Here is a 27,204-nt window from a genome sequence, read left to right as displayed (position 1 = left end):
AAAAAGAAATCCCTATATATAATGTAATGTAATATAGAATAGTTTCACTGTAAGTAGCCAATGTCTCTCTCTTTCCCCATGTCTGTAGGAGAGTCCAGTGTTAGGAGCCAGTGGTCAAGAGGAGTTGGCCAAGCGTCTAGCCGAGCTGGAGCTGAGCCGTGAGCTTCTTGATGAACTGGGGGATGAGCAGGACTGGTTTGATGAAGACTATGGCCTGAGCTCTCGTAGAGAACTGCAGAAACAAAAACAGAGGCAGCAGGAGGAGGAAGAGGATCTGTCTACTGGCTCAATTGCAATGGGAGACCAGGCGAAGACCCCACCCAGACCCGAGCTGCCTCTGCAGCCCAAGCTTCCTGAACAGCCTGCCATGGTTGTGCCCCACTCGGCCCCAGAGGTGGAAAAGCTGGTCCACGCTGCCACCCAGGAGATTTGGGACAGGTGCAAACTAGGCCAGGGTACCGAGACCCTACCTTGTCACCCAGTCCCCAAGCCTTCGGAGGAGTACTTGGGATGTGATGCCCAGGGCCTGGATCAGGAAGGTCAATGTGTTCGCAGTTACAGACAGGTTAGGCCACATTTGAAAAGGATTTGCCACAACTGTTTATGCTATATGAAATAATTGAGAAACCATGCTTTTATTGTAAAATGTCCAACAACCCAACCTTCATTTACCATCCGCAGGCAGTGTATGACTTAACATGGGAGATCATCCAGGAGGTCTTTGCCGAGGATCCTAACGCCCATCAGCCTCAGTGGGTGAAGCCTCGACGCACAAACTCCTCCTACTTCCACCGAGTAAAGAGCACTAAAGATATCACAAGAGTTAAGGTGCGTCGGCCATGCTTATGGTGCTCTTATTTAAAGTGGATTACTCTTCTTTTGGTTTTATAACTTCTAAGGGCCTATTCACAGTACTAGAGTCAGCTAGAGAACTGTAGCTGCCGATAGGGTACACACTCATACATTAACTGTGAATGTTTATATAGAATTTTTTGTCTATGTCAATAACTATTTGTGCAAAGAAAGAGTCAATGTAAGCTGAAGTAATATTGGCGTAGTATTTGTCCTCAATTCAACGTTAACTAAATTGTTGTAAAGGTTAGATTTAAAAAAATTACTGTCACATTACCTCTAATTGGTTGAATGCCCTTTGGGGTAATTATGCAAGGTTCCCTTTGATATTTTGTTAAAGCGTACTGGACGTTTTGTTAACTGAGTTATAATGAATATAAGTTATATTAAGACTAAGAAAAATAAGAGATCCAGTGAGTGAAGTAATGTATAGGGGCTTATTATAAAATACAAAAATGTCTGACCATTTAAAACAGAGTAAATAACACAAATTACCTCATCAGGCAAAACAGTTAATCTTTTGTGATTAAACCTATTATAAAACAATTTATAATGAAATTAATATAAGGTTTTATTATACTTATAAAAGGCAAGTTATTATCCTCTTCACTCCACTTGCTGCAGTCTTCTTGCTTGCTGCTGTGTTCCTGTCAACACCAGTGTAAAATAGCTTGGTTAGCAAAACCGCGATCATGGTTTAATGAAAGGAAATTCCTTTGTTGTTAGACTGGGCTTGGGCTTCAACTTTGGTTTATACTCAGAGTTTGGGTTGGACCAAGCTTTATTTTTCTGGCTGGTTGAGAACTGCCAGCAGCCTGCGGGACCTGCAAAGAAGAAAACTGCCCTATATTGTAATCACATGAGAGATTCAGAAGTCAACATACTCTTTCGGCCTCATGTATAATCAGACACTGACATATTCACCAGAGAAGCTAATGAAATTATTGACTTAACTAGCGAAGTAGATTAGCAAACTAACTCAACTTCGTCAGACACAAAGGATTTGCTTAGGTTGTTTCTTAAAGTGGTAAAAATACTGCCCCAAATATAAGACTGTTTGGAAATCAGGCAGGAAGCAGCTGCTTTGTAAATAATGTTAGTTACTAAATCAGCAACAGTCGCTAGCTAGCTTTTGGCAAAACATATTTAATGTTTATATATAACATATCACATTATGTTAAGCAAATCACGTTATTTTCATGCTTTTCTTTCATTATGTCACACAAAAAAATACACGTAACAAATACTTCTCCTTGGAAATAGTGTGTATACTTGGTCTACTGCAGAGAAAAGGATTCTGATCAGGTAGCATAGTGAGCATCCAGTAATTGGCGATTTTTTTTGTCTTAGATTCTAGTTGTAATGCAGTGGTTTGGTGACAATTACATGCACAAATATTAGGGATGTAATCCATATAAGCATCTACTGTGTTTTACTTCAACATTGTGCAAAATACACACATTAATAATAGCTTAAATCTAGGCTAATATTCCTGGAGGGCAATGAGGCAATTTATTCTTTACTCCATGCATGTTTCCATGAGATTTCAATTGTTTGGGTGAATTTTTATTAACCTCTTTGCATCACCTATATCAGATTTTGGCAGCGTCAAGTTCCAATGAGTTCCTGTCGCAAAGATGAATAGAAACATGTTATTTAAATGTTGTCCCAATTACTGTCACTAAATGTGAATGGGCCCTAAGATCACATTTCATCTTGCCTTCCAGACCTTCATCACAACAGAGGTGTTGAGGCTGTATGGCCTGAAGAAAGACCGCAACCAGAAAACAGACTGGCAGAAGATGCTAAAATTCGGGAGGAAAAAACGGGATAGAGTGGATCATATTCTGGTAACGGCGTTGAACAACCAAACTTTAGGATTTCCTCATAACATATTTTACAATTCAGAAAGTCCTTCATATTATTAATGGATACATATGAAGTGTACTCTCTGGTAGTTAAAAGGTAGTAAGTCTTGTGTGTTTTGTGTGTATCCAGGTACAGGAGCTTCATGAGGAAGAGTCGCAGTGGGTAAACTATGATGAAGATGAGCTCTATGTGAAAATGCAGTTGGCTGACGGGATCTTTGATGCATTGATAAAGGACACAGCAGAAGTGCTCACACACATTCAACAGAAGAGATCAAAAACAGTTATTTCCTGATATTTTCAAACGCTTCCACCATTCCCTCCAAAAGCCGATGTGCCATTGATTTTGAGACACCTTCAGTTCAGTGTAACCAGTACCACTGGGCTACTGCTTTGGACCTACTCATTTTGGATTTACTCTACTTTTTACACTGAACGTCTTCGATCCAGCCTTTAACCAACATGTGGTTTCTGAATTTCTCATGCCGGCTCTTTTCATTTCTCGTCAAAGATGGAAAGGACCTTTTAGCATTAAGTTAACCAATGCTGCTAAATGTACACTTCTGTGAAAAGCTTGTACCTTATGTGATGAGGACGTGGGAATTTTCACAAGACAACACGTCATCATTGATAAGCAGGCTGGATATCTTAAAACAGGAGATTCACTAAAAAGTATGGAAGAATCACAGAAGTAATCCAATTCCTTTTTTGATTGTGTTAAACCACATCTTTAGTTTCCAAAATGTGATAGTTATAATATTGAAATTATTTGATTAAGAAAACCATTATTACCATTACTATAATTTGTCTGTTGTCTTGCTGTTTAGAAACATATAACTGTAGCAACTGATAAAATATCAAAGCACAACAAGAAAAGTAAATGTGGACATGTGGGCAATATATTGTATAGGGATCTTAAAAGGAATGTTCTTGAAAAGAAATGCAAAGATACCTGTTTGTATTTAATATTTAAACAGTTCAATATTGGTAATTGATGGGTTTAAATACTGTCAATTTTCACAATTTTTGCCTATTAACTTGCCTCTGCAATGAAAACTGATACCAAGAGGTTCTATCTGGTTAATTTAGAAACCTTTAATTCTGTCATGCTGGATTCAAGCCTTAAGATAAGCCTATCCTGATTCAGTTAAAGTGCCTCTTTTGTTTTATATTACAAATGGCCTCGCTCAAGAGCAACAACACAACTTACAGACCTACGTTGTTGTGTCTACTCTTATGGACCTCTTTTGAATGTGATCTACTGTAATCTGTATTCTATAAATACCTAATGGACAAATTTTGTTTCCCAACTTGGTTAAACTTCAGTCTGCCTTATTCAGTGTCTACCTAAGCTCATACTTAACCAGAGAACATCGGAAGTCCCCTATTTGAATGTCTGTGTATCAATATATAGCATTGTCAATAGTTAGTACCTACTGTAGCTTAGAAACACTTGCTTCTATGGCATTATGCCTCAGAGTATCATTGCACATCTGACAGTACTGTAAGGAAGTGTGTTCTGTTCAATCTGTCACGTACGCAACGGCTTTCACATCACAGTAGCAAGGGTGAGTCATGGATTGATATGCCCCAGCATTCAACAACTACACTCAAGGGCTTATACTGTCTTCCATGTTCATTCATTACTTCAGTCCAGGAATACTGTAATGTACAGATGAGTTGAGGATGCACAACAATGAACATCAGATGTAATGCCTGTAAGCAAAGTGCCCTTAATGGTTGAAATGAAGTAAGTTTTGCCTACCAATATGCATTTCAGTAAAACTGTTCTTTTTACCAGGAGGAGGAATAGAGAAACTATCTGTTGTTAGAGCCTGGATATTTACCTTCGGTACACTTTTCTTCATATTCCAGTCCCAGCTGTGTGTCATGTTAAAATGGTGATGTGCTTAGTAGCTAGGAAATGCATTTCTGTAAGGTGGTGCTTTTCAAAACCTCCAACTAGAATGGCCTGGAAGAATCTGTGTTGATTTTTTCTGGGGGATGTAATGTCCCATTCATGACTAGTCAGTATTTGTTGGTCGGGTACATTGTTTTATGTATGGATCATCATACAGGCCAGCTTTGTATCCTTGTGGAAAGTCATCGGATCACAGTGTAGCTTATATTTTCAGAACCTCTTATATGATAATGAACTTGCCTGCAGACAGGCAAGGTCTCTAGTAGGATTGTGTTGGCCCTAGTTTTGAGGACAGGGACACAAATTATACTAGGCACAAACAATGTAATAATCAAGTAGACTATATGCATCTGTTAAGTAAATAACTATTTATGATAATGTACAACTGAGCAACGCAGGTGCACTTGAAGACTTGTACATTGGTTAATGGAGTGTAAATATACAAGAACAGTTTCTATTGGATCTGACTTACTGTTGAACTTGGAAGATTGTTGTAAAAGTAAATATTGTTCACTTTGCGAATATGTATATAGTATACATATATATTTGTTAATTAAATTGAACTTTGAAATTGTAAATAAAGCTTTCATTATTTCCAAATGTAAAATGTTGTCGGCTGCTGTGACCTTCAGACTCACTACTGCTCAGTTTTCTTGATCAAATATGGTTCGTCTTTTTTCATCCATTTGTATTTAGATTTGTCTGATAAGTCATTTTACAAACATTGTTGCAGGAAGTCTTCACTATATCCTTTTACAACTGGAGTCATAACACAAACTCATTACAGTTTAGCCTTCGATGTACAAACCCGATTCCAAAAAGGTAGGGGTACAAATTGTGAGTAAAAAAGGAATGGAATAATTTACAAATCTCAAACTTATATTTAATTCACAATAGAATATAGATAACATTGAATGTTGAAAGTGAGACATTTTGCATTTTCATGCCTTGGCTCATTTTGGAGTTCATGAGAGCTACACATTCCAAAAAAGTTGGGACAGGTAGCAATAAGAGGCAGGAAAAGTTAAATGTACAGATAAGGAACAGCTGGAGGACCAATTTGAAACTTATGTCAATTGGCAACATGATTGGGTATAAAAAGAGCCTCTCAGAGTGGCAGTGTCTCTCAGAAGTCAAGATGGGCAGAGGATCACCAATTCCCCCAATGCTGTGGCGGAAAATAGTGGAGCAATATCAGAAAGGAGTTTCTCATAGAAAAATTGCAAAGAGTTTGAAGTTATCATCTACAGTGCATAATATCATCCAAAGATTCAGAGAATCTGGAACAATCTCTGCGTAAGGGTCAAGGCCAGAAAACCATACTGGATGCCCGTGATCTTCGGGCCCTCAGACGGCCCTGCATCACATACAGGAATGATACTGTAATAGAAATCACAACATGGGCTCAGGAATACTTCCAGAAAACATTGTCGGTGAACACAATCCACCGTGCCATTTGCCGTTGCCGGCTAAATCTCTATAGATCAAAAAAGAGGCCAGATCTAAACAGGATCCAGAAGCGCAGGTGTTTTCTCTGGGCCAAGGATCATTTAAAATGGACTGTGGCAAAGTGGAAAAGTGTTCTGTGGTCAGAAAAATCAAAATTTGAAGTTAATTTTGGAAACTGGGACTCCATGTCATCTGGACTAAAGAGGACAAGGACAACCCAAGTTGTTATCAGCGCTCAGTTCAGAAGCCTGCATCTCTGATGGTATGGGGTTGCATGGGTGCGTGTGGCATGGGCAGCCTACACATCTGGAAAGGCACCATCAATGCTGACCGTTATATCCAAGTTCTAGAACAACATATCCAGACGTCATTTCTTTCAGGGAAGACCTTGCATTTTCCAGACGTCATTTCTTTCAGGGAAGACCTTGCATTTTCCAACATGACAATGCCAGACCACATACTGCATCAATTACAATGTCATGGCTGCATAGAAGAAGGATCCGGGTACTGAAATGGCCTGCCTGCAGTCCAGATCTTTCACCCATAGAAAACATTTGGCGCATTATAAAGAGGAAGGTGCGACAAAGAAGACCTAAGACAGTTAAGCAACTAGAAGCCTGTATTAGACAAGAATGGGACAACATTTCTATTCATAAACTTGAGCAACTTGTCTCCTCAGTTCCTAGACGTTTGCAGTCTGTTATAAAAAGAAGAGGGGATGCCAAACAGTGGTAAACATGGCCTTGTCCCAACTTTTTTGAGATGTGTTGATGCCATGAAATTTAAAATCAATTTTTTTCCCCCTTAAAGTGATACATTTTCTCAGTTTAAACATTTGATATGTCATCTATGTTTTATTCTGAATAAAATATTGAAATTTGAAACTTCCACATCATTGCATTCTGTTTTTATTCACAATTGTACAGTGTCCAAACTTTTTGGAATCGGGTCTGTACAGTAGCTGGTGGAAGGAGAATGTAATTGATAAAAACAAAATGTGAAGCGCCTTCAGTAAGTATAAAGACTCCTTCACAAATGTTTCTTCCCATGTACTTAAGTATTTAGACCATTTGCCACACCGAGTCCTGTGTATTTTGTTCATCCTTAATGTCTCCCGAGCTTGATTGGAGTATTTCACTGATGCACCCGATCCACTCTGATTATGATAGAGCTGAAAAGGATCTGCAAAGAGGGCTGGTAGGCATACCCAAGACATTAAGCTCTTAGCGCTCTCATTATTAGTTATTGTAGACTGATGACAAAAATTTATAACACAACGAAATATGTAAAACGTGAATTCGTCTGAATACTTTCCAAACGTATATGGCTATGGCAGAATGATATTCAGGGATTTTGAATGGGATGTTTACATTTTAATATGGGAGAACACCGCCTCTGTCACGGGAACTGATTTAGACAGAAGCAGGTGGTACGAGTCGACTGGCTAAACAGTTTGGAATAGTCATGCAAGTCACAGCTAATGTTTAAGTACATTACGATTTTTGATGGAAGAAAAACATATTCGTCCAGGCTCATGGTGTGCCGGAAGTTAAAAACATATGCATGCATTGCAGACATCATTAGGCTATGTACATTATCGAAGTACACTCAGTGTCCAATTGGACAACAATCTAGAACAGGGTTGGACACGATTTCTTTGATAATAGCATGGATTCTACCAGATGTCTGGAAAATTGCAGAGACGTCGGTCCATTCTGACACTATGGCGGCATCACGCAGTTGCTTCCTCGTCAAATAGATGTTAATGCCAACTGGATATTTACTATTTTCAAGTCTTTCTTTGTAAACCCTACACAATTGTGTGTGAAAACCTCAGAAACGTCTGATTCTAAAATTCTATAACCTACGCTCCTGGCAAAATGATCAGCTTTTTTCAAGGTATCTTTTTCCGCCAATTCGAACATTTAATGGAACAGTAACAGAACGCCTCTAAATCCGTCTGCCTTTTTTATATCACATCACGTGACTAACTATTACATTTATATAAATTAGTTTGTGTCTAAAAAATGCACATACAAATATTATTTAAAAAACTGTTTTGGTGGCCACATATTGAAAGAGAATGAGAATGAGTTGCCAAACCTTTTTGTATCTGTTTATGGGAATGATTTGCCAATCGTTTTCGTTTTGTTTATTTTACAAAATGCTTCCTGTTGTTGAGGTCAAGAACAATAATAGCCAATGAAATATCTCCGTCATACTTGTGAATGTAGCCCTGCTGCGGTAGGTGAGAGGTTGGGGGAGGGAGTAGAGTTGGACTAGTGACCAAGTGAAAAAAAGTTTCTTCCACTTTCTCATACAGTGGTTGCCCGGTCAGTGCTGCTGGCTGTCAGAAAGAAAACACGAAGATGGCGCGGCGCTGCTGCCGTGCCACGTCTCGTTCTACAGCGAAAATATATGCCAAGTTGAGAGAGTCATTCATATCTACGATCTTTTTATTTGTGTGTTTATTATTTCCTTTCACCACTAAAGCTGGTTTGTACACCGCTTCTGATCAGATAGTCATCTTAACGCCGGATAATGTGGATAGCGTTTTGGTAAATTCTACGGCAGCAATGGTAGTTGAGTTTTACGCCTCTTGGTGTGGTCATTGTATTGCATTTTCTCCCGTTTGGAAAAGTCTTGCAAGGGATATTAAAGGTTGGTGTCCATTTTCCTGTAATATATCAATGAATATTTCAAAAAAGTAGTTGTTAGTAAAACAATCATAATGAAAATGTATGTTTAAAATATAGATGTTCCTGACCTATAGACCCGCTTATTTGTCTTCATTTAGCCTAAATAATGTTGTTTTTGTATGCAGCACAAGTGTATGTAGTATCGAATTTAGAAATAATACAACAATAAATTAAACCACAAAAGGTGATATGAGAACATACTTTGTTGTTTTCCAGAGTACAGGATAGATGTCCCTGTCAACCCTCACAGAGGGCAGGCTCAATATTTGATTATTGGAGCATGTGATGTGATTTAGGAGTTCGAATTATGTTCATGTCTCATAACTTCTCCTGTTTCAAAATCATTCACCTATTTCCTAATGAAGAATACTTGGGACCAAGAACAAAAGTTGTTTTGACTTTTGGATTTGTGTACATAACCTGGATCTTATGGAGTAATGCATTTATACATTTTAATGTCTCACTAGAACGTGGTCAGAGATGAAAATGCATTCTGTAAGCAGAATCCAACTAACTATAACAGGAAAATAATCCTTTACAATTCATTTAAAATTGACAGCTGGTCCCAATGGGAACCTAACAGAGGTAAGGCCTTAGTCTTAGTGAGTCCACCAGCAATGGCCTGCTTTCCTGCTGATCAAACACAATAGTTGTCTATGCTTGGTAGGATTAATTACAATATATGAACCATTTGATAGGAAAGGAACAAATGCAGTTTAGAATGTGGGATTCTTGTCCATAACCTTTCTCTTATGGAGTAATGCATTTACACATTTTATTGTATCTCCAGAGTGGAAACCTGCTATGGATTTAGCCGCTATAGACTGCGCAAATCCAGTGAATATCCCAATTTGTTCCGGTTTTGACGTCAAGGGGTACCCAACACTGAAGGTACTTATTTTTACATTCCACCAGCCTTGTTATTTTTTTTATTATATCATCTCAACTGTTTTAAAGTCCGCACTGAGTAAAAAGAAAAAAGGTTTTCAAGCAGGCAAGCACAAAGCAATGAATTAACAGGCCTATTCTCCAGATGTTATTTTTTTTACCTTCCTGTCCTGTTGAATACAAAGGGAAGATCATGTATATGAATGAGCTGCTACACCTGCAGTTGATTTGTAACAGCTAAGCGGATGTTAAGGGTTGTACTCTAAAGCGTCCAAGTTTGTAAGCTTGTGGCGACTTGCTAGTTGAGCCTATAAAATCTCCCTCTCTTCCACTGACAGTTCTTCCACGCCTACTCCAAGGCCGACTCCAAGGGTCAGGTTTTCAAAGGTAATGCAAATAGTCCTCTAATTCCAGGGCAGGTGTGGATAATACGCATGGCTAGTATGGGAGGTTTTGAACAAAAAAGGATTTCCGGCTTGCTCTCCTTTTATCTGAATCCTCTGCAGCTTTTCCTCGTGATGTGAGGGGTTTACGCCATAAGCTCATCGACTTGATGGAGACCCACAAAGATCCCTGGCCCCCAGCGTGTCCCCCTCTGGAGACAGCAAGGTGATGCAGCCTCTTATCGCGCCATCACCCAGGAGCTCGCATTTAACGACCATCTCATTGCATCCTGGTGAAGCATATGTTCTCACAAGCTGCTCCAAATCATTATCAGTGACACTCCAGTTTTACTGATGATGTGTGGTTATTTTGTTCTCGATTCTCTTTACAAGATAACAGTAGATTAAATAGGAAGTAAATCCATCACTTGGCTTCAAATTTTTCTTGGTTGTTAGATCATGAGGTCTTCCCCTTTTGAAGAAAAGAACATGTATTTTTGGGGTCACTTCCCTGATTAACTGATATCATGTTTCAAATGAAATGTACTTTGTGTTTAAAGTCAGTGTGATCTGAGATGTTGTGGTCACCGTGTTGAATGTAATATTTATTCTCTTCTCTCCACAGCAAAGTGGAGATTGACAATTTTTTTGATACTAACAATGTGGAACACCTGGCGTTGATCTTTGAGATGTCAAACTCCTATGTTGGCAGAGAGGTAAGACTTCATTATTACCGTGGCCTAAGGTAACTCTGTCTCAGATGTACATACTGCTGCAGCAGGTTAGATACCAGCCTATTGCTTTTTTTCCCACATTTTATACCTACTCCTTTCCACCTCTCTGACAATGAAAGCATAAAATGGCCAGATATACAGCTCTGGAAGAAATTAAGAGACCACTGTGCCTTTTCCTTTCCTTTCCAAAAAAGTTGAAAAGGAAAGTATTGTGAGGAACAGAACCTTCTGTTCCTCACTCAAAACCTTCCTTTTCAATTTTTATTCTGTTCCTCACTCAAAACTTTCCTTTTCAACTTTTTTGGAAAGGAAAGAAAAAGTTGCAGTGGTCTCTTAATTCATTCCAGGGCTGTATATAATTGATGAAGCTGCATGCTTCTCAGAGGGAATAGGAGCAACAAGGCCTGGTTGTGGTCCAATAGAGAAATTGGGTTTAGCGTCCTTGAACATGTTTCTGTGTATAGTCTGCAGACAATATTGACAGTGATATTGCATCATTGTTGTTTCAGTGTCAACAATGTACTTGTGTGTTTAGCTGATAAAACCAGTTTTGGACCGCAGGCAGGTGATTATTGGGTTGGTTTGTTATAATTCCTAGGTGATTCTGGACATGCTGCAGTATGAAAACCTAGCTGTTCGGAGGGTCCTGAACACTGAAGAAGGCCTGGTAACTAAATTGGGAGTTACTGATTTTCCTTCCTGCTACCTGTACTATCCCAGCGGAAATTTCACCAGGCTTATAGTGTGAGTGGCTGTTTGAGTATTTGGGATATTTTTTCAGTTGTGCTTATTCTGGACCCTAATGTAACTGCTCATCAAGTGTTTCTCCTTCAATTTTACAGTTAAATAGGGAACATTGTTGTTGAGAAAGGCTTTACAGTATATTCATTGTATTAACAACAGCTATCAGTAAGATGCCTTTAAACAGCTGGCCTCTTAATGGGAGCATAGGATTGAAATGCAAGTCATTATTCAATATCATAATACTTTGTATGATGATTGCTCTCACCCCGTGAATTAATCTGCTGTATCTTTAGCTTTGTTCTGCGTATTTCAATAACTTTGCATGCAGGGAGTGTCTTTTTAGTTGACATGCAAAAAAGGAAATGATTTATTGCCGATTTATTCCCCCGCCTTCTGTTGCCGGGCATACAGGAAGGTTTTTAATTTCTTGTGTGGAAACAATTGTTATTTTTCTGCGGTTCACCTGCCAAGCCTTCCCAGCCTGCCTCGCACTGCAACAGATGGTCGCCCATCACAGCTGAATGCGTGATTGATCCGGGAAGGTGGAACTGGCGGGCGGGGGGGTGGTCATGAGCATGCCTCTCCCAGGTGAACATGGGCCAACCCCCCAGTTCTCTCCGAAGCGTGCCTCTGTGCTCTGGGGACCCCAGGATGAATAGCCCCCCCCCTTCTCCCCCGGTCAGTTCAGCGTAATTGAATCCCAGGCTAGGGTGAGTGGCGATCTCAGGCCCGGAACTGGCATCCTCTTGTTCTCATTGGGCCGCAGGCTGGTTTGGCTGGCTGGAACGGACTGTGATGAGGGGTAGTGGAGAGGGAAATGATCAGATATGGTTTCTCAGTACCAGCTGTTCAGCAGAGTAGACGGAGGACCAGATGGGTGTAAGGGGAGGACCAGGTGCCCCACCTGTGGCTCCAGTTCCCAACTCCTATCTGGTGGAACAGAACTGGCCATCACTTGTATCCTGTTCCTAAACAGAAGCTTAAAAACACATACTTACACTGAGTGTAGAAAAGGCTGTGTTGGCATCCTAGCAGCAAAGGGTTTTTCATCTGTTCCCCTGGCTAGAATCTTCATGTGGCCGCCTGCCAGTTCACTGGAAACGTATGTTTCCTACCTGTGAACTGTCTGCTTGGCTTTCTTCCAGACACAACGAGGCCCGTGTCTTTTACTCCTACGCCCTCCAGACGCTTCCCAGGGTAGTTCGGGCCGGGAAGCTGCCGCAACCGCCACCAACTTATGACCTCATGAAAAACACAACAGGGGACCATGAGAGGCCGTTCAACAGGTAAAGGGTTTGAAGTCGATGAAGCAGTCAAGTGTCCAGAAAAACATGCTACAGTGTTTATCATTGTAACCTTGGTGATTCAGTTAGAAAAATGTTGACTTGTGTGTGTGTGTGTGTGTGTGTGTGTCATATCAGGTCTCGTGTGTACATGGCCGACCTGGAATCGACTCTGTACTACTCTCTGCGCGTGGAGCTGGCTGCTCACACAGTCATCAAAGGGGAGGCTCTGAGTGCGCTGCAAGAGTACTTCACCGTCCTAGTCAAAGTAAGTTCAGGAAGTCTGCTGCTTCCTGTTGATCTGATGCCCACACTGAGGAATCACCCTGCACATTTCTGTTATCTCTGAGGTAGGCAGGGACCCTTGTAGCTCGGTTGGTTAAGCATGGCACTACTGTCAGTCATTCTCGATAATAGTGTCTGCCCGAGTACTAACTTGTAGTGTAGGTAGGTGGTTCCCTGGCATTAGGTGTATGCAGTTCTGTTGTCTTGCCACTAGAGGGAGAGTAAGACAGTGGTTTGGACTGGTTGGATTGTCAGTTGTGAAACTGGGGTTACCTTCTGAATGAACCGCATTAGTTTTAACATAATAAGAAGATAATTTAACTTTTTCATCAATTTAACAATAATGCACTGTTGCTGAGTTTCACATAATAAAAATAATTTAGTATGGTAAGACATACTGATATTACATTTGTTCCTTATAGAGACCTTCAGACATATTTTAGGTATAATGGATTACAGTGGGAGTGGCACATTAGGAATGACAGACGATCAAGCCTAGAGTCACTTCCTATCCTGGACAGGATACAAGAGGCTCTGTTGGGAATTGTTGAAAGAAAGACTCTTGGCTTCCCCGATGTATGTGCCCAGCCCTCCCCGTATTTGGAGACATACCCTAGTAAGGACTTCCTAGAACTGGGTCCCCCTCCACTCCCCTCCCCTCCTGGTCTTACCCAGAAGTGCGCCAGGGATCCTTTTGATTAGGCCCAAGACAATTACCTCCCCAGCTCTGCTCTCTTTGCAGCAGGCAACCTCCCTGCCAACCAATCTCTGCTTATTACAGGCCCTCGGAGAATGAGTTGGAGGGAGGGTGATGCTGGTGTTGGTGGGGGGGGGGGGGGGGTTCTCTGGCCCCCTATTAACTCCAGTTTGTTTAATCAATACCTCCAACTCCCTGTGCTGTTACAGCCAGTCGCCACCACCATGTCCTTTCTGAGACGGTAGCAGAGAAAGCCAAAGCCGTAGCAGTGTTTACTGATGCATGTCGAAGGCCGCTGCCTCAACAAAGGGCTTGTGTTCAACCTTTCTTCAGGGCCAGTTCGAAGCTATGCAGGCCAGTAAATCATGGGTGTAAAACCACGGCTTGCTTGTGTGCGTATTACGACAAAACGGAGGACGGCACAATTTCATTTAACAGTCAGCTTGATTACAGTTTGTGTTACAACAAACTGCAGTTTTTAAATGGCTAGAGTGACGGGCGTAATTGGATTATCCTGAGAATGAGTCACTGTGTTCAGTCAGAAGATGCAGCCAGCGTCACACCGGGGATGACACATTGAGCTGTCAACAGAACGGTTGGCGTGCCCTGCGCACACGCTTTGGCCTGAATCTCCACCTCAGTCAGGACGGGGACAACATCTATTGTCCTGCGCTTTAATATCACTCGATTTACTGTCTTGTCGAACCCGATTTATGAATCCCTACATGCATATGAGGATTTAAAAAAATATTATCTTTTTTTAAAAGTGGATCTGGGAAGCTTGAGAGCATTACAAAAGAGGTTTTAGGATTACCGTTTCCATCCTGCTTTCTTGAAAGAAGCCTCCAGCAGTGTGGGAGGGAGGGCCAGGGAATAAAACAAGGAATTAGCGTGGTTTGAGCCCCAATCCAAGCCATCTCTCTCCTGTGGCGCGGGGCTCTCTGGGCCCATGCTAAGGTTAGCGGAGAGGCACGGTTGAGGAATTCGGTGCCGGCGGTAACTTTGCCGGTAGCCTACTAGCCTTTTTTGACTTAAACGGTTAAACGGGAGGTTTCTGTCAGGCTGTGCTCATTACAGACAGGTTTGCTGCCGCCTTCCTGCTACCATAGTGGAAACGGGGGAGCAGTCGAGCAGATTTTACTTAGTGGCACGAATGTGGGTCCCTAAGGTCGCATGGGGAAGGATTAAAAAGGGCTTTCCTGGACCAGGCAGACAGATGCATTCTCTTTTGAACGTCTCTCGGAGGAGACCGCGGTTTCTGAAGTGCTGATACTAATCGGATTTAGGATGACATATTGCCGGGGTGAAGTGGATTGTCATGGTCCAGCGAGAGGCAGGGGGAGGGTGGGCATCGGGGGTGAGGTTGGGGGGGTGTAAGGTGGTTAAGATAGCCCAGGTCAATGGGGAGATTCTTCACGATGGCCATGCAGTATATAGTAGCAGTGGTTCATCATACTCTAAATATTTAGCCGACCGTTTTCCATCAGCGACCTCTCTGCCAACCCTTCAGACGATGTGCTGCTGATTCTCCTTGCTGAACATGTTAACTTATGGTTTGGGAAATGGAGACTCTGGTGGAGAACAGCGAATGCTAAGCATTTGGCTCTAGTTATCAAAGTGTGTTTGGCCCAATGTCCAACCCTCTTAAATTCAAATGTGCGTTAATGAGCTTTCTGGGCCTGGTTAGTGTGGTCCCCGGACCTGGGCCTGGTTAGTGTGGTCCCCGGACCTGGGCCTGGTTAGTGTGGTCCCCGGACCTGGGCCTGGTTAGTGTGGTCCCCGGACCTGGGCCTGGTTAGTGTGGTCCCCGGACCTGGGCCTGGTTAGTGTGGTCCCTGGGCCTGGTTAGTGTGGTCCCCGGACCTGGGCCTAGTTAGTGTGGTCCCCGGACCTGGGCCTAGTTAGTGTGGTCCCCGGACCTGGGCCTGGTTAGTGTGGTCCCTGGGCCTGGTTAGAGTGGTCCCCGGACCTGGGCCTGGTTAGTGTGGTCCCCGGACCTGGGCCAGCTGGCAGATAAACCAATTGTCTTCCTCACCAAGAGCAGCTGCAGGACAGAGGGGCCTTTTTTATCCCATTAACGCCCCACCTGTAGTACTCGACTGGCTATATGTGTCTGCAAATACCCAAATACTATCTTTTTGACTGAATGTCGAAGATTAAGGGAGCAACTCAAAGCCCATGTGGGGGCGTAGGGGTTAAGTAAATCTCCAGGAGCCTATTTAAGTGGGCCTGGTGTAATGGGCATCCAGTTAAGAGTGATGAATGGAGGACCCAGCCAGGCACCCAAACGTAGCTGAACAGATGGCTCGAGCAAATTGAAAAGACTCTGCACAAATCAAAAAAGGTGCACCTCTGGGAGGCTGCACCCCACCCCCTTCCCCCCCACGGTCCGTCCAGTGTTGGCTCTTATTGATGGGTTGGTGCCCCAGTGCTGCTCCAGGAAACCAAAGGTCATAACTTGCCCAATCCAAGTCATCCGTATCGCACTGCGTACTGTTACTATACCAACAGTTGGACCTTATTCTTGGGTGTGGGTGTGGGTGTGCCTGTCATCTCATTGTTTTCTACATCCTCCTTATAAGTAGTCACATTTTCACCATGACTCAACAGTAGAACATTTAAATTGACTTAGTGCTCTGTTTTGAATTTGCGGGGGTTGCCATGACGTTATTTTTATTTTTTCGGTGTGTCCTCTGCCATTTGGGTTCAACCCAGGCTGACCTGTAGGGTCTAGTCATGACAGTATGTATGGGCTCTTTTCAGGATAGGAAGTGACTTTGTGCCTCCAGTCAGCTGGTTGTGTCACTAATTCCTCCCTTGTTTATGGCTGACACTGGCCTGTCAACACCAGCCTCAGACACAAGGAACTGGGATTTCCTCTCTTGCCCCCAGAGCTGCCCTCCCGTTAGTTGCGGTGTCATGTTTCTACACAGACCATGTTGTCTTGACAACTGCAGAGGTTAGAGAAAGAAAACAAACGCTTCTTGAGAAACAATCCTGACAAATTCTCTGGGGACTTATCTGATGTCGTGTTAGGTGGTCAGTGGACAAACAGAACACACAACATTAGAAATGCTAAAGACAGCAGGAACCATTTGGAACAGTCTGACTTAACCCTGGACAGATTTAATGACATTGCTGATGGATTTCCGACTCATTGCCAGGTTTATTATTACACCACTAGCATAGAGTAGTGCAAGTCCTATGGAATAGCCTATTGACCCTGTACTAAACTAGTGAATTGTGGGCCATATCTGGGAGGTAAGATTAGTAGGGGCCATGGATCCTGACAAAACAAATTCTAACTATTCATTCAGGCTGTCTTCACATAGGAAATTTATGTGACTCAAATAATACTTAAGTACCTCTGGGATAAGGAAAGTTGATTATGATGATGACAATAACTTTGTTTAACTCTGTCTTGGGCAGTACTTTCCTGGTCGTCCTGTGGTGATGAACTTGCTGAAGTCTGTTGCCACGTGGCTCAAAGACCGGAAGGACTCGGAACTCTCCTACAGCTCACTGAAGGATGCACTGGACAACACCGCAGAGGTGAGAGGTCAACCCACAGCCACCAGCCAATCAGACGAGCTCAAGGCAGAATGACCACCCACCATGTTGTTGATGTGTCAGAATCTTATGCTTTCATAGTTAATTACTAAAATATACAGATAAAAGCATTACATTTCAGCATTCAGGGAAGTAGGGTTATATGTGTAATGTAGACACTCACAACTGTAAACTGCTTTGGATAAAAGCTCCTAAAGGCTATTAGTATTATCATTATGCTTCACATAAATATGCATAAATAAAAAGCATGTGTTACAAACAAGCTTAGATGAAAGCATGCATGCCTACGTAAAGGTTCACAAATTGAACCAGTCACTTAGTGACATCATTAGCTTTTTAGCAGCCGAATCAATGAATCAATGAGGAGGTATGAACCAGCTCCCCTAAGGAAATGGACTGGTGTCGAACCGTATACACACAGCGAATCTTTACTATCGACTTCAGAGTAATTCTGTCAATCACAGACTCTGCATTCCTGGCCCGTGGCAGAAAGGAAATGACTACATGTCAGAAGAAATATGTTGTTTGATCAACCCACATTTCACCAGTGTTTCCTCCTCCTGACCTGAATGCACTCTAACTACTGCCCATACGGAGAGGGGGAAAAATATATATGTAAACAATATTAAATTCAGGGGGTGGACAAAACCTCCAGAAAGTACCCTGTGTATTTTAAAATGGTTATCCCAAAACTGATTCTTTAATTCTCTATTTTTTTCTAAATGAGTGACATTGAATGGGAGAAGCATGGCACAGAATGTTCACTTACTGAACATGTTGCAATGAAGTAGATATTTTCTATTTACAAGTTTATCTTGTATTCATGAATTTAACTTCTGGATGTAGAAAAAAGGTTATCATTTATTGCAGGGGTGGGCAAACTAAGGCCTGCAGGCCAAATCCGGCCCGCGAGGCAATTCCATCCGGCCCGCGGTAGGTAATGAAATCATTTTGAGGGGAAGTAAAACACAACACACCAGCCCATTCTTATACATCTGAATCTCAATATTAAATTATTTAGAGATTATAATGGACCTACTGTATAAATGTTTTAATTATTGCCTGTTTCTGCCATGCAAATAATTTATGATTAACACATTATAAAACAAATGTGTCCCTCCATTTAATTTCAAAAACCTGAGCCAAAAAGTTTGCCCTTCCCTGATTTATTGTGTTAAAATTTTACACATTATGTGCAAAGATTTTGCAATTCTATGACGAATTTCATGCAGTTCTATACATTTTGCCATGGGATGGTAATTTTTTGCAATTTGCGGCCACTTTTGTCCCATATGCCCAGAGCTTGCCCTGTAAGATGCTCTGTGCTTAGTGATCAATGTGGCCCTGTCTGGAGCAATGAACTGTCAGTACATGGTTGTGTGTTTGACTAGGTCCCCAATGCTGCTCTACCAGACAGTGTAAGGTGGGTGGGCTGCCAGGGCTCCAAGCCCCATTTCAGAGGATACCCGTGTGGAATGTGGACCCTCTTCCATGTCCTCACTGTTCAGGCGAAGGAAGCTGCCAGCAAAGGTAGGAAAATCTCACTAAACAGCTGTTTACGTGGTAACAATGACACTTCTGGGTATAGAACAGGGACGCTTCTGGACCGTAGGTTAAACTGGTTTCCTGACTCTCTGGGGTCACTAAATATCCCATGGCATTGATCATAAGGGGTAGGTGTGTCAACCCCCCCCCCCCCCATACTGTCATGGACACCTAATCATCACCAGCTTCCAATTGGCTCATCCAACCCCCACCGTGACACGTACGAATGTGTTCTCAGTCCACCTACCTGGTAAAGTAATGGTAAATAAAGAAATGTGACCTGTGGAGCCCATTGCCACATGGGAAATTGGCCGGAAGTCAGCAACCATTCAGCCGTTCGGGAGTGTGTGCTGGGCGATGAACCGTGACACAAACGTTTCCAGTCTGTTAGAACTCTCACTGCTCTCTGGGGACAGATCCCTCTAGTGCTTTGAGCCGGTCAGAAGAGTGCAGCGTGCACGTGGAGGGCTGTTGCTTTCAACTGAAAGAAATGGGGCTTTGTGGGGCTTTGTGAACAAATTTGCCCGGAATGCTTAGCAGAATGTTTCACATTTTCCTAATGTGACCACACACTTGCGGAAGCACACCGTGTAGACACACACACTCACGGACACACACAGCACACACTCACGGACACACACAGCACACACTCACGGACACACACAGCACACACTCACGGACACACACAGCACACACTCACGGACACACACAGCACACACTCACGGACACACACAGCACACACTCATGGACACACACAAGTATTTGAGTGTCAAATTCCGGGACAGGCCTGTACAAAAGAAGAAAAACAAAAATGTGTTTTTTGTTCTGTTTTCTTGACACCACGAGTTGAAACAGTCTTTAATTGCGGGGGGGTAAAAAGGGATTTCTTTAGATTAGTGGAATTTGTGTGCGTAATAAAAGAGGCAGCTGACCAGCGCTCCTCTCCTGGAGGGCTTAATCCCAGGGCTTATAGGATGGGGAGGGGGTTCATATAACTTGCAGATGGGCCACCAAGGGGGCCAGGGGTGTCCATCTGGCCTCCTGCGGCTGGACCTCTGGATTAGGCGTCCACCCCACCTCCAGGGAGGGCAAAAACAAGGCTTTACAGTTGCAGTACATTAAACACAACAAAAACTCACAGAGATGTCTGCATTGGTAAGGCGCTAGTACAGACATCTGCCTGTGTGATTGTTCTCCCCGCACATTGACAGTTATTCATGGCACAGCACCGTGGGAATGCCCACGACACCTAGGTTGCATGGCCAAATTGCCCTGTTCACCACTAAAAGGGTTAATACTGGAAAAGCCCTCCACTGTCTGTTATCATGAATGTTTTATTTTTATTTAGGGTTAGGCTTAACGTAAGCCTGACATTTTTTTGTGTATAATTATTCACTTTTTCACCTATTTTAACAATGTGTTAAATCCATACATCCATAGGTACTGGTCTGGTGGTTAAGTGGGTAAACTCAGATCAGGGGTGAAGTAATGCTTGGTTGTTTTCTACCTGAGTTAGACTTGGGCTTGTTGTGATTTTCCAAAAGGACTTGCAGATACGCATGACAAATATTGCATCATCTTTTCTTCTACCCAGACCCACAGGAAGTAATCCAGGCGATGAGGTTGTATGTCTACTACTTCTTTGGCTGTCGGGAGTGCGCCACCCACTTTGAGAACATGGCGATGGAGAGCATGTCCCAGGTGGGGACATGGATCACCCCGGTGCTGTGGCTCTGGTCCCGTCATAACCAAGTCAACAACAGACTGGCTGGTGAGAACACGCACTGCTTTATTTCATTTGGGAGTTTGGCCTTTCCCCATGCTGATAGATGGCAAATGGGTTTTCATATTTCTGTCTATCATATATCAGGCCTTGCAAAACTGTTCAGACTCCTGACCAGTTCTCTCATATTTCTACAGAACGTACAATCGTGTCATTTTGTTTAATATTTTAAAGCAGAACCTCTAAATCAGTTATTGTATGGGAGAAATAGATTTTATGTAGAAGAAAACGGAAATATATAGAAGAATTTGTTGCATGCATAAGTATTCAACTCTTGTGCTGTGGAGGCTTCCGGTTTATACAGATGAAAGATATTGCACTAACAACCATTAAAGCTGCTTTACCATTGGCCTCCATCGGTGAACCATTCAAGTTGAGGTCCCATTTTCTGGATAAAAAGCCCACTGTTGAAGGTTGCCTGTTTTGAATATGTAAACCAAAGAGACAAAAGTAATGCAGATTCATAGATTAGGGAATTGGTACAAAATAATGTGTTTGGATATCCCAATGAGCACACTTGCAGAAGAAAGGCGCTCCCAACAATCATGTTGAACTCAGTAGCTGGGAGTGGAGTAATGGTGCACCCGTCAACAATTTGAGTTCTGTATTGCACTGGCCTGTACGAGAAAATCACAAGAATGAAGCCATTAGTCGAAGTACCATCTGAAAACAGCTGGAGTTTCCCAGGAAGCATGAATGTGATGTGAGCTGATTGGCAAATTATTTTATTAGTTCTATAAAGGGAAGACAAATCTGAAGTGGCTTCCATCAATCAATAGTTATGGTGGTAATACCAGCTAGCATGAAATAAATGGCCAACACATAAGGACATTGTTACTCGTGTCATCTCCGGTAGAAATGTATCCAGATGCGAAAGGGAAAAATAAGAAAATAATACACTAAATTACATTTTTTTTATTGGTCCGTTTTTAAGGGAAGCCTGGATTCCCTTGGATTTCATGAATACACCTCAGCTGTAATGTAGGGGAAGTTTTTTTGAGACCAAGAGAGCTTTTTAGCTAAAACTCAGTGCTATGTGTGGCACAGACCTTACACTGCCCTTACTCCAAGATACCACACCCCATCACTACTGTGAAGTATGGTGGTGGCAGCATCGTCCTGTGGGGATGCTAATCAGCACGGACCAGGCATGTTGTTAAAATGGAGGAAAGAATGTATGGCGTGAAATACTGCAAGAGAACCTGCTTCAGCGTGCTAAAAATCTGAAGCTTGGAAGGAAATCTCCCTTTCGTTAGGACAATGATCCCAAGCAAAAGGCCAAAGCAAAACAGGATCGGCTAAAAAACTAAAAGGTTAATGTCCAAGAGTGGCCCAGTCAAGGTCCTGATCTCAGTCTCGAGCACTATTTGAAAATCGCAGTCCACAATCATTGTCCAACCATCCTGAATAACCTGGAGCAAATCTGCCAAAAATAATGGTCAGAAATCACTCCGATTTGTGCCAGATCTAGTCACTGTGCTAAGCTGGTACATACCCCAAAACACTTGAAGCTGTTACTGGAGTGAAAGTTGTCTCAAGCAGTTTGTACAAGGATGTATGGAGGGAGGCATGTTACAGACATCCTACATTTAGCAAAATGGAACTTGACTGAATGATAATGCAAATAATTTCTGTTTCAAATACACTTACAAATACACAAATACACTAATACTAAAAATGGCTACTATGTTTAGATCCCATACGATATGAATCCCCAGGTCTCACCATTGCTCAAAGGTATTAGCAAGGTTAGAAGGACAAAGGAGGGGTTTATCCTATCGGGAACTGTAATGACATTGTTCTAAGGTCAAAATGACCCTTAATGTGCTTCCAGACGTGGACTGTGTATGTGTAATGTATAATGGGATTATGATTGTAAAGTGATTTCTCCAGGCTCACTGGGGACATGATCATAGTACCAACAGAAGGGGTTGCTATTCTTATGCTTCATACTAAGCCATGAGGACAATGCAGGTGCATCAATCCGCAATCTGACAGCGATTGATGTTAGCGGCCCAGGAAATACATGTGTAAATGCAAATGAATAAAAAAGGTAGGTTCTTGAATGTTGAAATTAAGTGCTTGAGAAAAGTATTTTTAAGCTAGGCTACTCGCTAATCCCAAAGGAAATATCAAGTCACCGACTACTGGAATGAGCACTGCGGTATTGTGTGATCCTGAGACTTCAGTGGAACCAGTCCGTTTTTTCTGGGAGTGGTGGAACCTGTGAGGAAGGGACAAGGTCTCTGAGCAGGGTTGGATCTCAGGAGTCTATGGGTGCAGTCTTGGCGTGGAGGCGGTAGAAAAGCATTGTTCCGCACCATGAGCTGTTACAGGTTCATGTCACATTTCAGCATATGTGGCCTTCTTGCTCCTAATAGGCTTATCATCTCACAGGATAAGATGCGTTTTGAACTCACTACATTGTGACGTTTTCGATGCTCACAGAGAGGCAGCTATCCTCTAAACACTGAATCAATAGGTGTGTATCTTCTAGAAAGTGACGCAGAAAGGCATAGAAGTACCTGACATTGTACTTCGCTGCTCTGCGAATGGTCTGGGGCAGGCATTAAATATGGGGTGTTAAAGTACAACTTGAGTAAGGAGGGCTTTGGTAAACTGCTCACAGCTTTAACATGTCTCCTGTAAAGGTTCTGAATGAACTGAGCCCCGTAAGATGCTTTTGGGAAACTGTTTTTTTTTTTTTTTTTTTTTACTTCACTACTTCACTCGTTCTTTCATGTCGGTTAAACCACATTCCTGGTTCCCAATTATGAACATGTTGCCAACTTCTAGTACTCCTCCCTCTTCCCTTTTCCTCCTTAGAGGATCTATTTCAGCCTCCCACTCCTTTATACAGGTCTCACGTTGACCACACCTTCATTCTTTTTGCTGGACCAGGTCCCACCCTTCATCCACCACCAAGTGTCCCAACTCCTCGCCCCCTAAATGAAATCCTTGTAATACGCCCCAACGATCCTCTGGGCAGACACCAGCTGTCCCCCCCCTCTCCTCGCCCTCTTCCGTCTCCTCCTCAGAGATTAGCCCATCTTCCAGGAGACTAAGCCTCCCTGCCCTGCCTCAGCCTGTCTAGAGCTCACTACAGGTCAACAGTAAATACTCAATCTGTGACCTTAACAGTAGTTCTGAATACTGCAAACGGCAAAGACTGCCAACCGCAAAGACTTGCATTGTTTATTTCATTTTGGCAATTATGTGTTTGTATTCATTAGTGTTCATATCTAATGATGTTCTGTAGCGAAGACCATCTGTGGTACTTTACATTGCGACATGTGTCCTTTAAATGAGGCCGGTGTGACTGCTAACTTAAACCGCCATTGTACTTTATTAGGCACAGGCCTGTCATTAACACCTCGCTTTGTCAAATCACTTTGCTGTCTTTTCTTGACGGCGGTGCCGACTCCCCCGTCCTCAATCTCCCGGACAGCCTGCATCCCGGATAACAGGGCAGAGGGTTGCGTGTGAACCCCACCCCTTCAGACACTCCTCCCAATTCGGACTGCCTTACTCGCTCTCCCCAGAGAGTCATATCCTCCGCTTGACAATTGATATGGCAACAGTCTCCCAGAGCGGGGGGCCACCAGACTCAATTCCCAAGGTGCTTGTGGCAGCAGGTGGCACACGCCATGTCACTGGCATCCCCCCTCCCTCAACCCAAGCACTGTTGGTAGCAATGAGTACCAATATCTCACCCCCCCCCCTCCCCCGCAGACCTCATGTCTCTGCTTATCATTCCAGCCTTCCCCAGGGGAAGCATCCTCCCTTTCCTTCACCTCCCCCTTAAAGTGAGGCCCTTTAGAAACCCCCCCCCCCCGTCCTTTTTCAGAGGCAGCCATGCATGAAACCAGCCCCATTTGTAAACTAGCGACGCAATTAATTTAGCCGGCACAAAGGGAGCACTGAGCAGGGCCAGCGCTGCAGCAGACCTGTCCCATTGCCACTTGTCAGCCGGGGCGAAATGGAGACGCGTGGATATGGAGGGCCGAGCCACGGGCCAAAGAGGAGGGGAGGTGCCGAAGCCAAGGAGGCTTTCACGGCCGTGCAGCTGAGACCTGGAGCATCTCCGTTTTCCCGACGCAGAATCCATTTTGCTGTTGGGTTTTGTTAGAGCATCGGTATGCTAATCTACCAGTCCCTTTAAAAGGTACAGATTCTTTGTGTCCTGTAGTATACTTCTCAACATTCAGAACTAGTGCCAAAGAGTTTGCTGTGGTAAATTCCTCTTTATTCATGCTCAATGAATATTTATGCGGCGCTATGAATGACATTCTCTGACCAGCTTTTGTTACAATATTAGGATCGGTATTATTGCTAAAGTCACCTCTGTAAAATGAAAGGCGAGGTGATTGGAAATGAGACCAGTGGCCCACGTGTCATCTTGAGGGGACGGGTTATGAAAGCTGTCACACTGGTGAAACGTATAAAAGGCCCCCAATCCCGGAAGGACACCGTAAAATTGATGTATCTCTTATGTAAAGTGCTGTATGCAGAGTACATACACACATGCATATGACTGAGATTTATCCGGGGCAGGGGGGCGACCCAGGCGATGTGAATTGACAGCGTTGTAAAGTGACAGACCCGGCTACAGCTCTGACTTCCCTCCCAGCATGGCGACGACAAGCAATTTATTAGCAGATGCCTCCATTTGGGGGGCTAAAGAAACCATGTAAAGCAAAAGAATTCTAATTCATTAAAGGTAGAGTCCCCCCGGAGGTGACTGCTTTCATATTCAATTTGGAGATTGGGGCCGTCTTCAAAGGGGTGTGGAGGTAAGGGGCTCGGGGTCCAGTGGAGAAGGGGGCGGGGCCTGTCCGCCTGGACCACATCTGTTATCTTGCCACCCCTCTCTCCAGGGGATGGACCAGAAGCCCATTGATCATTGTTAGACCCTGTCATGCGCTCGCACACCTAGATATCACACACACACACGTGGCACTTGCTGACTGTTATGACCCATGTGGGAGTAGATGGGTTGGAATGTTTTCAACAGCTACGTCCAGTCCACACATAAATATACATCGGTTTTATTATCACATTGGCTGTCTTGATGAGAGAGATGTTCTTATTGTGTCATTAGACGACACCGTGCCTTGATACCTGTTAAGTCACCGTCTGCACCAAAAGACTTGCCCCTCTCAACGTGACTGTTATTACTTGTATCGTTTATAATGTTCCTCCGATGAGCAACCCCAGATAACTGTCCTGTCGTTTTCCTTCTGGCCAGGTGCTCCAAGTGAGGACCCCCGCTTTCCTAAAATTCAGTGGCCGCCCCCAGAGCTATGTCCCAGCTGCCACGGAGTGAAGCCGACCGGAGAACACACCTGGCAGCAGGAAGAGGTGCTTGCCTTCCTTCACACCCACTTCTCGTCTGAACACCTCCTTTCAGACTACCTTGAGGAGGAGGGGCAGCTCCTCTCCAGGCAGAAGGAGAGCCTGGTTGCCCGACAGAACCAGGAGGCCAAGAGAGGAACAGAAAGGAGAGCTCGGGACACCATGTCTGAACTGCTACCAGGCCAGGAGGAGGTGAAGGAAGAAGAAGAAGAAGAAGAGGAGGAGGATGAGGAAGAAGAGGAAGGAGCAGAAGAAGAGCTGGCTGCAGAGGAGGAAATGGGGCAGAGGGCAGGAGGAGAGATGTCTGAACCCCCGCCTGGGGTAAAGATAAAGGCGGGGGGACCCCGACAGCCACACCGCAAACCCAGCGTGGTGGGTCTGAAACTCAGGCCTGTACAGGATGAGATTGTGGACTTGGACTCCTTCGTCGACCACCACTACAAGGCCAAGGCCCTCCGCGCTGCAGCAGCGATGTCCTCCCGCGTCAGAACCAGGACCCTCCAGAGACAGGAGGAGCCCAGGCTCCGAGCCAGCCTGGAACAAGGGACCAGGCTAGGGCTCGGGCTGGAGCCTGTGGAGCCGGACGATCTGTTGGGGCAGCGCAACATGTTGCAGAAGAGGATACTGACGGGCCAGTACATGGGTTCGGAGGAGGAGGGGGCCTTGGAGATGTACCCCAGGCTTAACAAGAGGCAGTGGATGTCCCTGCTGAGTGTGGGCTTCTCCAGACTGGACATCAGCCTGTGCGTAATCCTATACTTCTTGTCGTCCACCTGTCTTCTGGCCATGTACCTCTTCTTTAAGAACCGCCTGCAGCTGCGCCGGACCAAAGTGGCTCTACCGTAAGTCAACATTGCCTGGCAGGACCGCTGTGGATTTACAAGCAACAGTGATTCTGTGGTCCATCCTTAAACCATCTAAGTGAGGGATCCAATGTGTTCTGCATCAATGAATTGCTTTCTGGCGCTTGCACTCGGGATCATTTGAGGAAAGAAAGTGCCTTTTTGACCACTTTTGTAGGATGAATGAAATCATGAGGAAAATAATAGATTTTTATTATTATTATTAATATATCAATAGATGTATTTGATATTTATTGTAATTGCAATGTGATAAATGCATTTGTGAAAATAAATCGCTGTATCTAA

General features: G+C 43.6%; 2 protein-coding genes across 4 annotated transcripts in view; both read left to right on the top strand.

Annotated features, from left to right (window-relative positions):
* The window catches only part of cep350 (centrosomal protein 350), a 37,744-nt gene extending 32,517 nt beyond the window's left edge, over positions 1-5,227 (top strand). For all 3 annotated transcript variants that reach the window (XM_010902380.5, XM_010902381.5, XM_010902379.5), the window contains 4 exons: positions 89-565; positions 682-828; positions 2,580-2,702; positions 2,851-5,227. In XM_010902380.5, coding sequence (XP_010900682.3) covers positions 89-565; positions 682-828; positions 2,580-2,702; positions 2,851-3,015 — 912 coding nt within the window. In that variant the 3' untranslated portion in view covers positions 3,016-5,227. The remainder of the gene's footprint in view (positions 1-88; positions 566-681; positions 829-2,579; positions 2,703-2,850) is intronic.
* A 3,133-nt stretch (positions 5,228-8,360) lies between these two features.
* On the top strand, positions 8,361-27,204 carry qsox1 (quiescin Q6 sulfhydryl oxidase 1). The gene is made up of 12 exons (XM_010902382.5): positions 8,361-8,751; positions 9,580-9,680; positions 10,016-10,064; positions 10,184-10,286; positions 10,686-10,776; positions 11,393-11,538; positions 12,684-12,824; positions 12,960-13,089; positions 17,233-17,355; positions 18,765-18,903; positions 20,513-20,689; positions 25,950-27,204. Exons 1-12 carry the CDS (start codon positions 8,460-8,462, stop codon positions 26,900-26,902), a joined length of 2,445 nt encoding a protein of 814 aa, XP_010900684.2. The 5' UTR covers positions 8,361-8,459; the 3' UTR covers positions 26,903-27,204.

This window comes from Esox lucius, chromosome 8 (genome assembly GCF_011004845.1).
Source record: "Esox lucius isolate fEsoLuc1 chromosome 8, fEsoLuc1.pri, whole genome shotgun sequence".
Classification (NCBI taxonomy): domain Eukaryota; kingdom Metazoa; phylum Chordata; class Actinopteri; order Esociformes; family Esocidae; genus Esox; species Esox lucius.
This window is presented reverse-complemented; position numbering and strand designations above follow the sequence as displayed.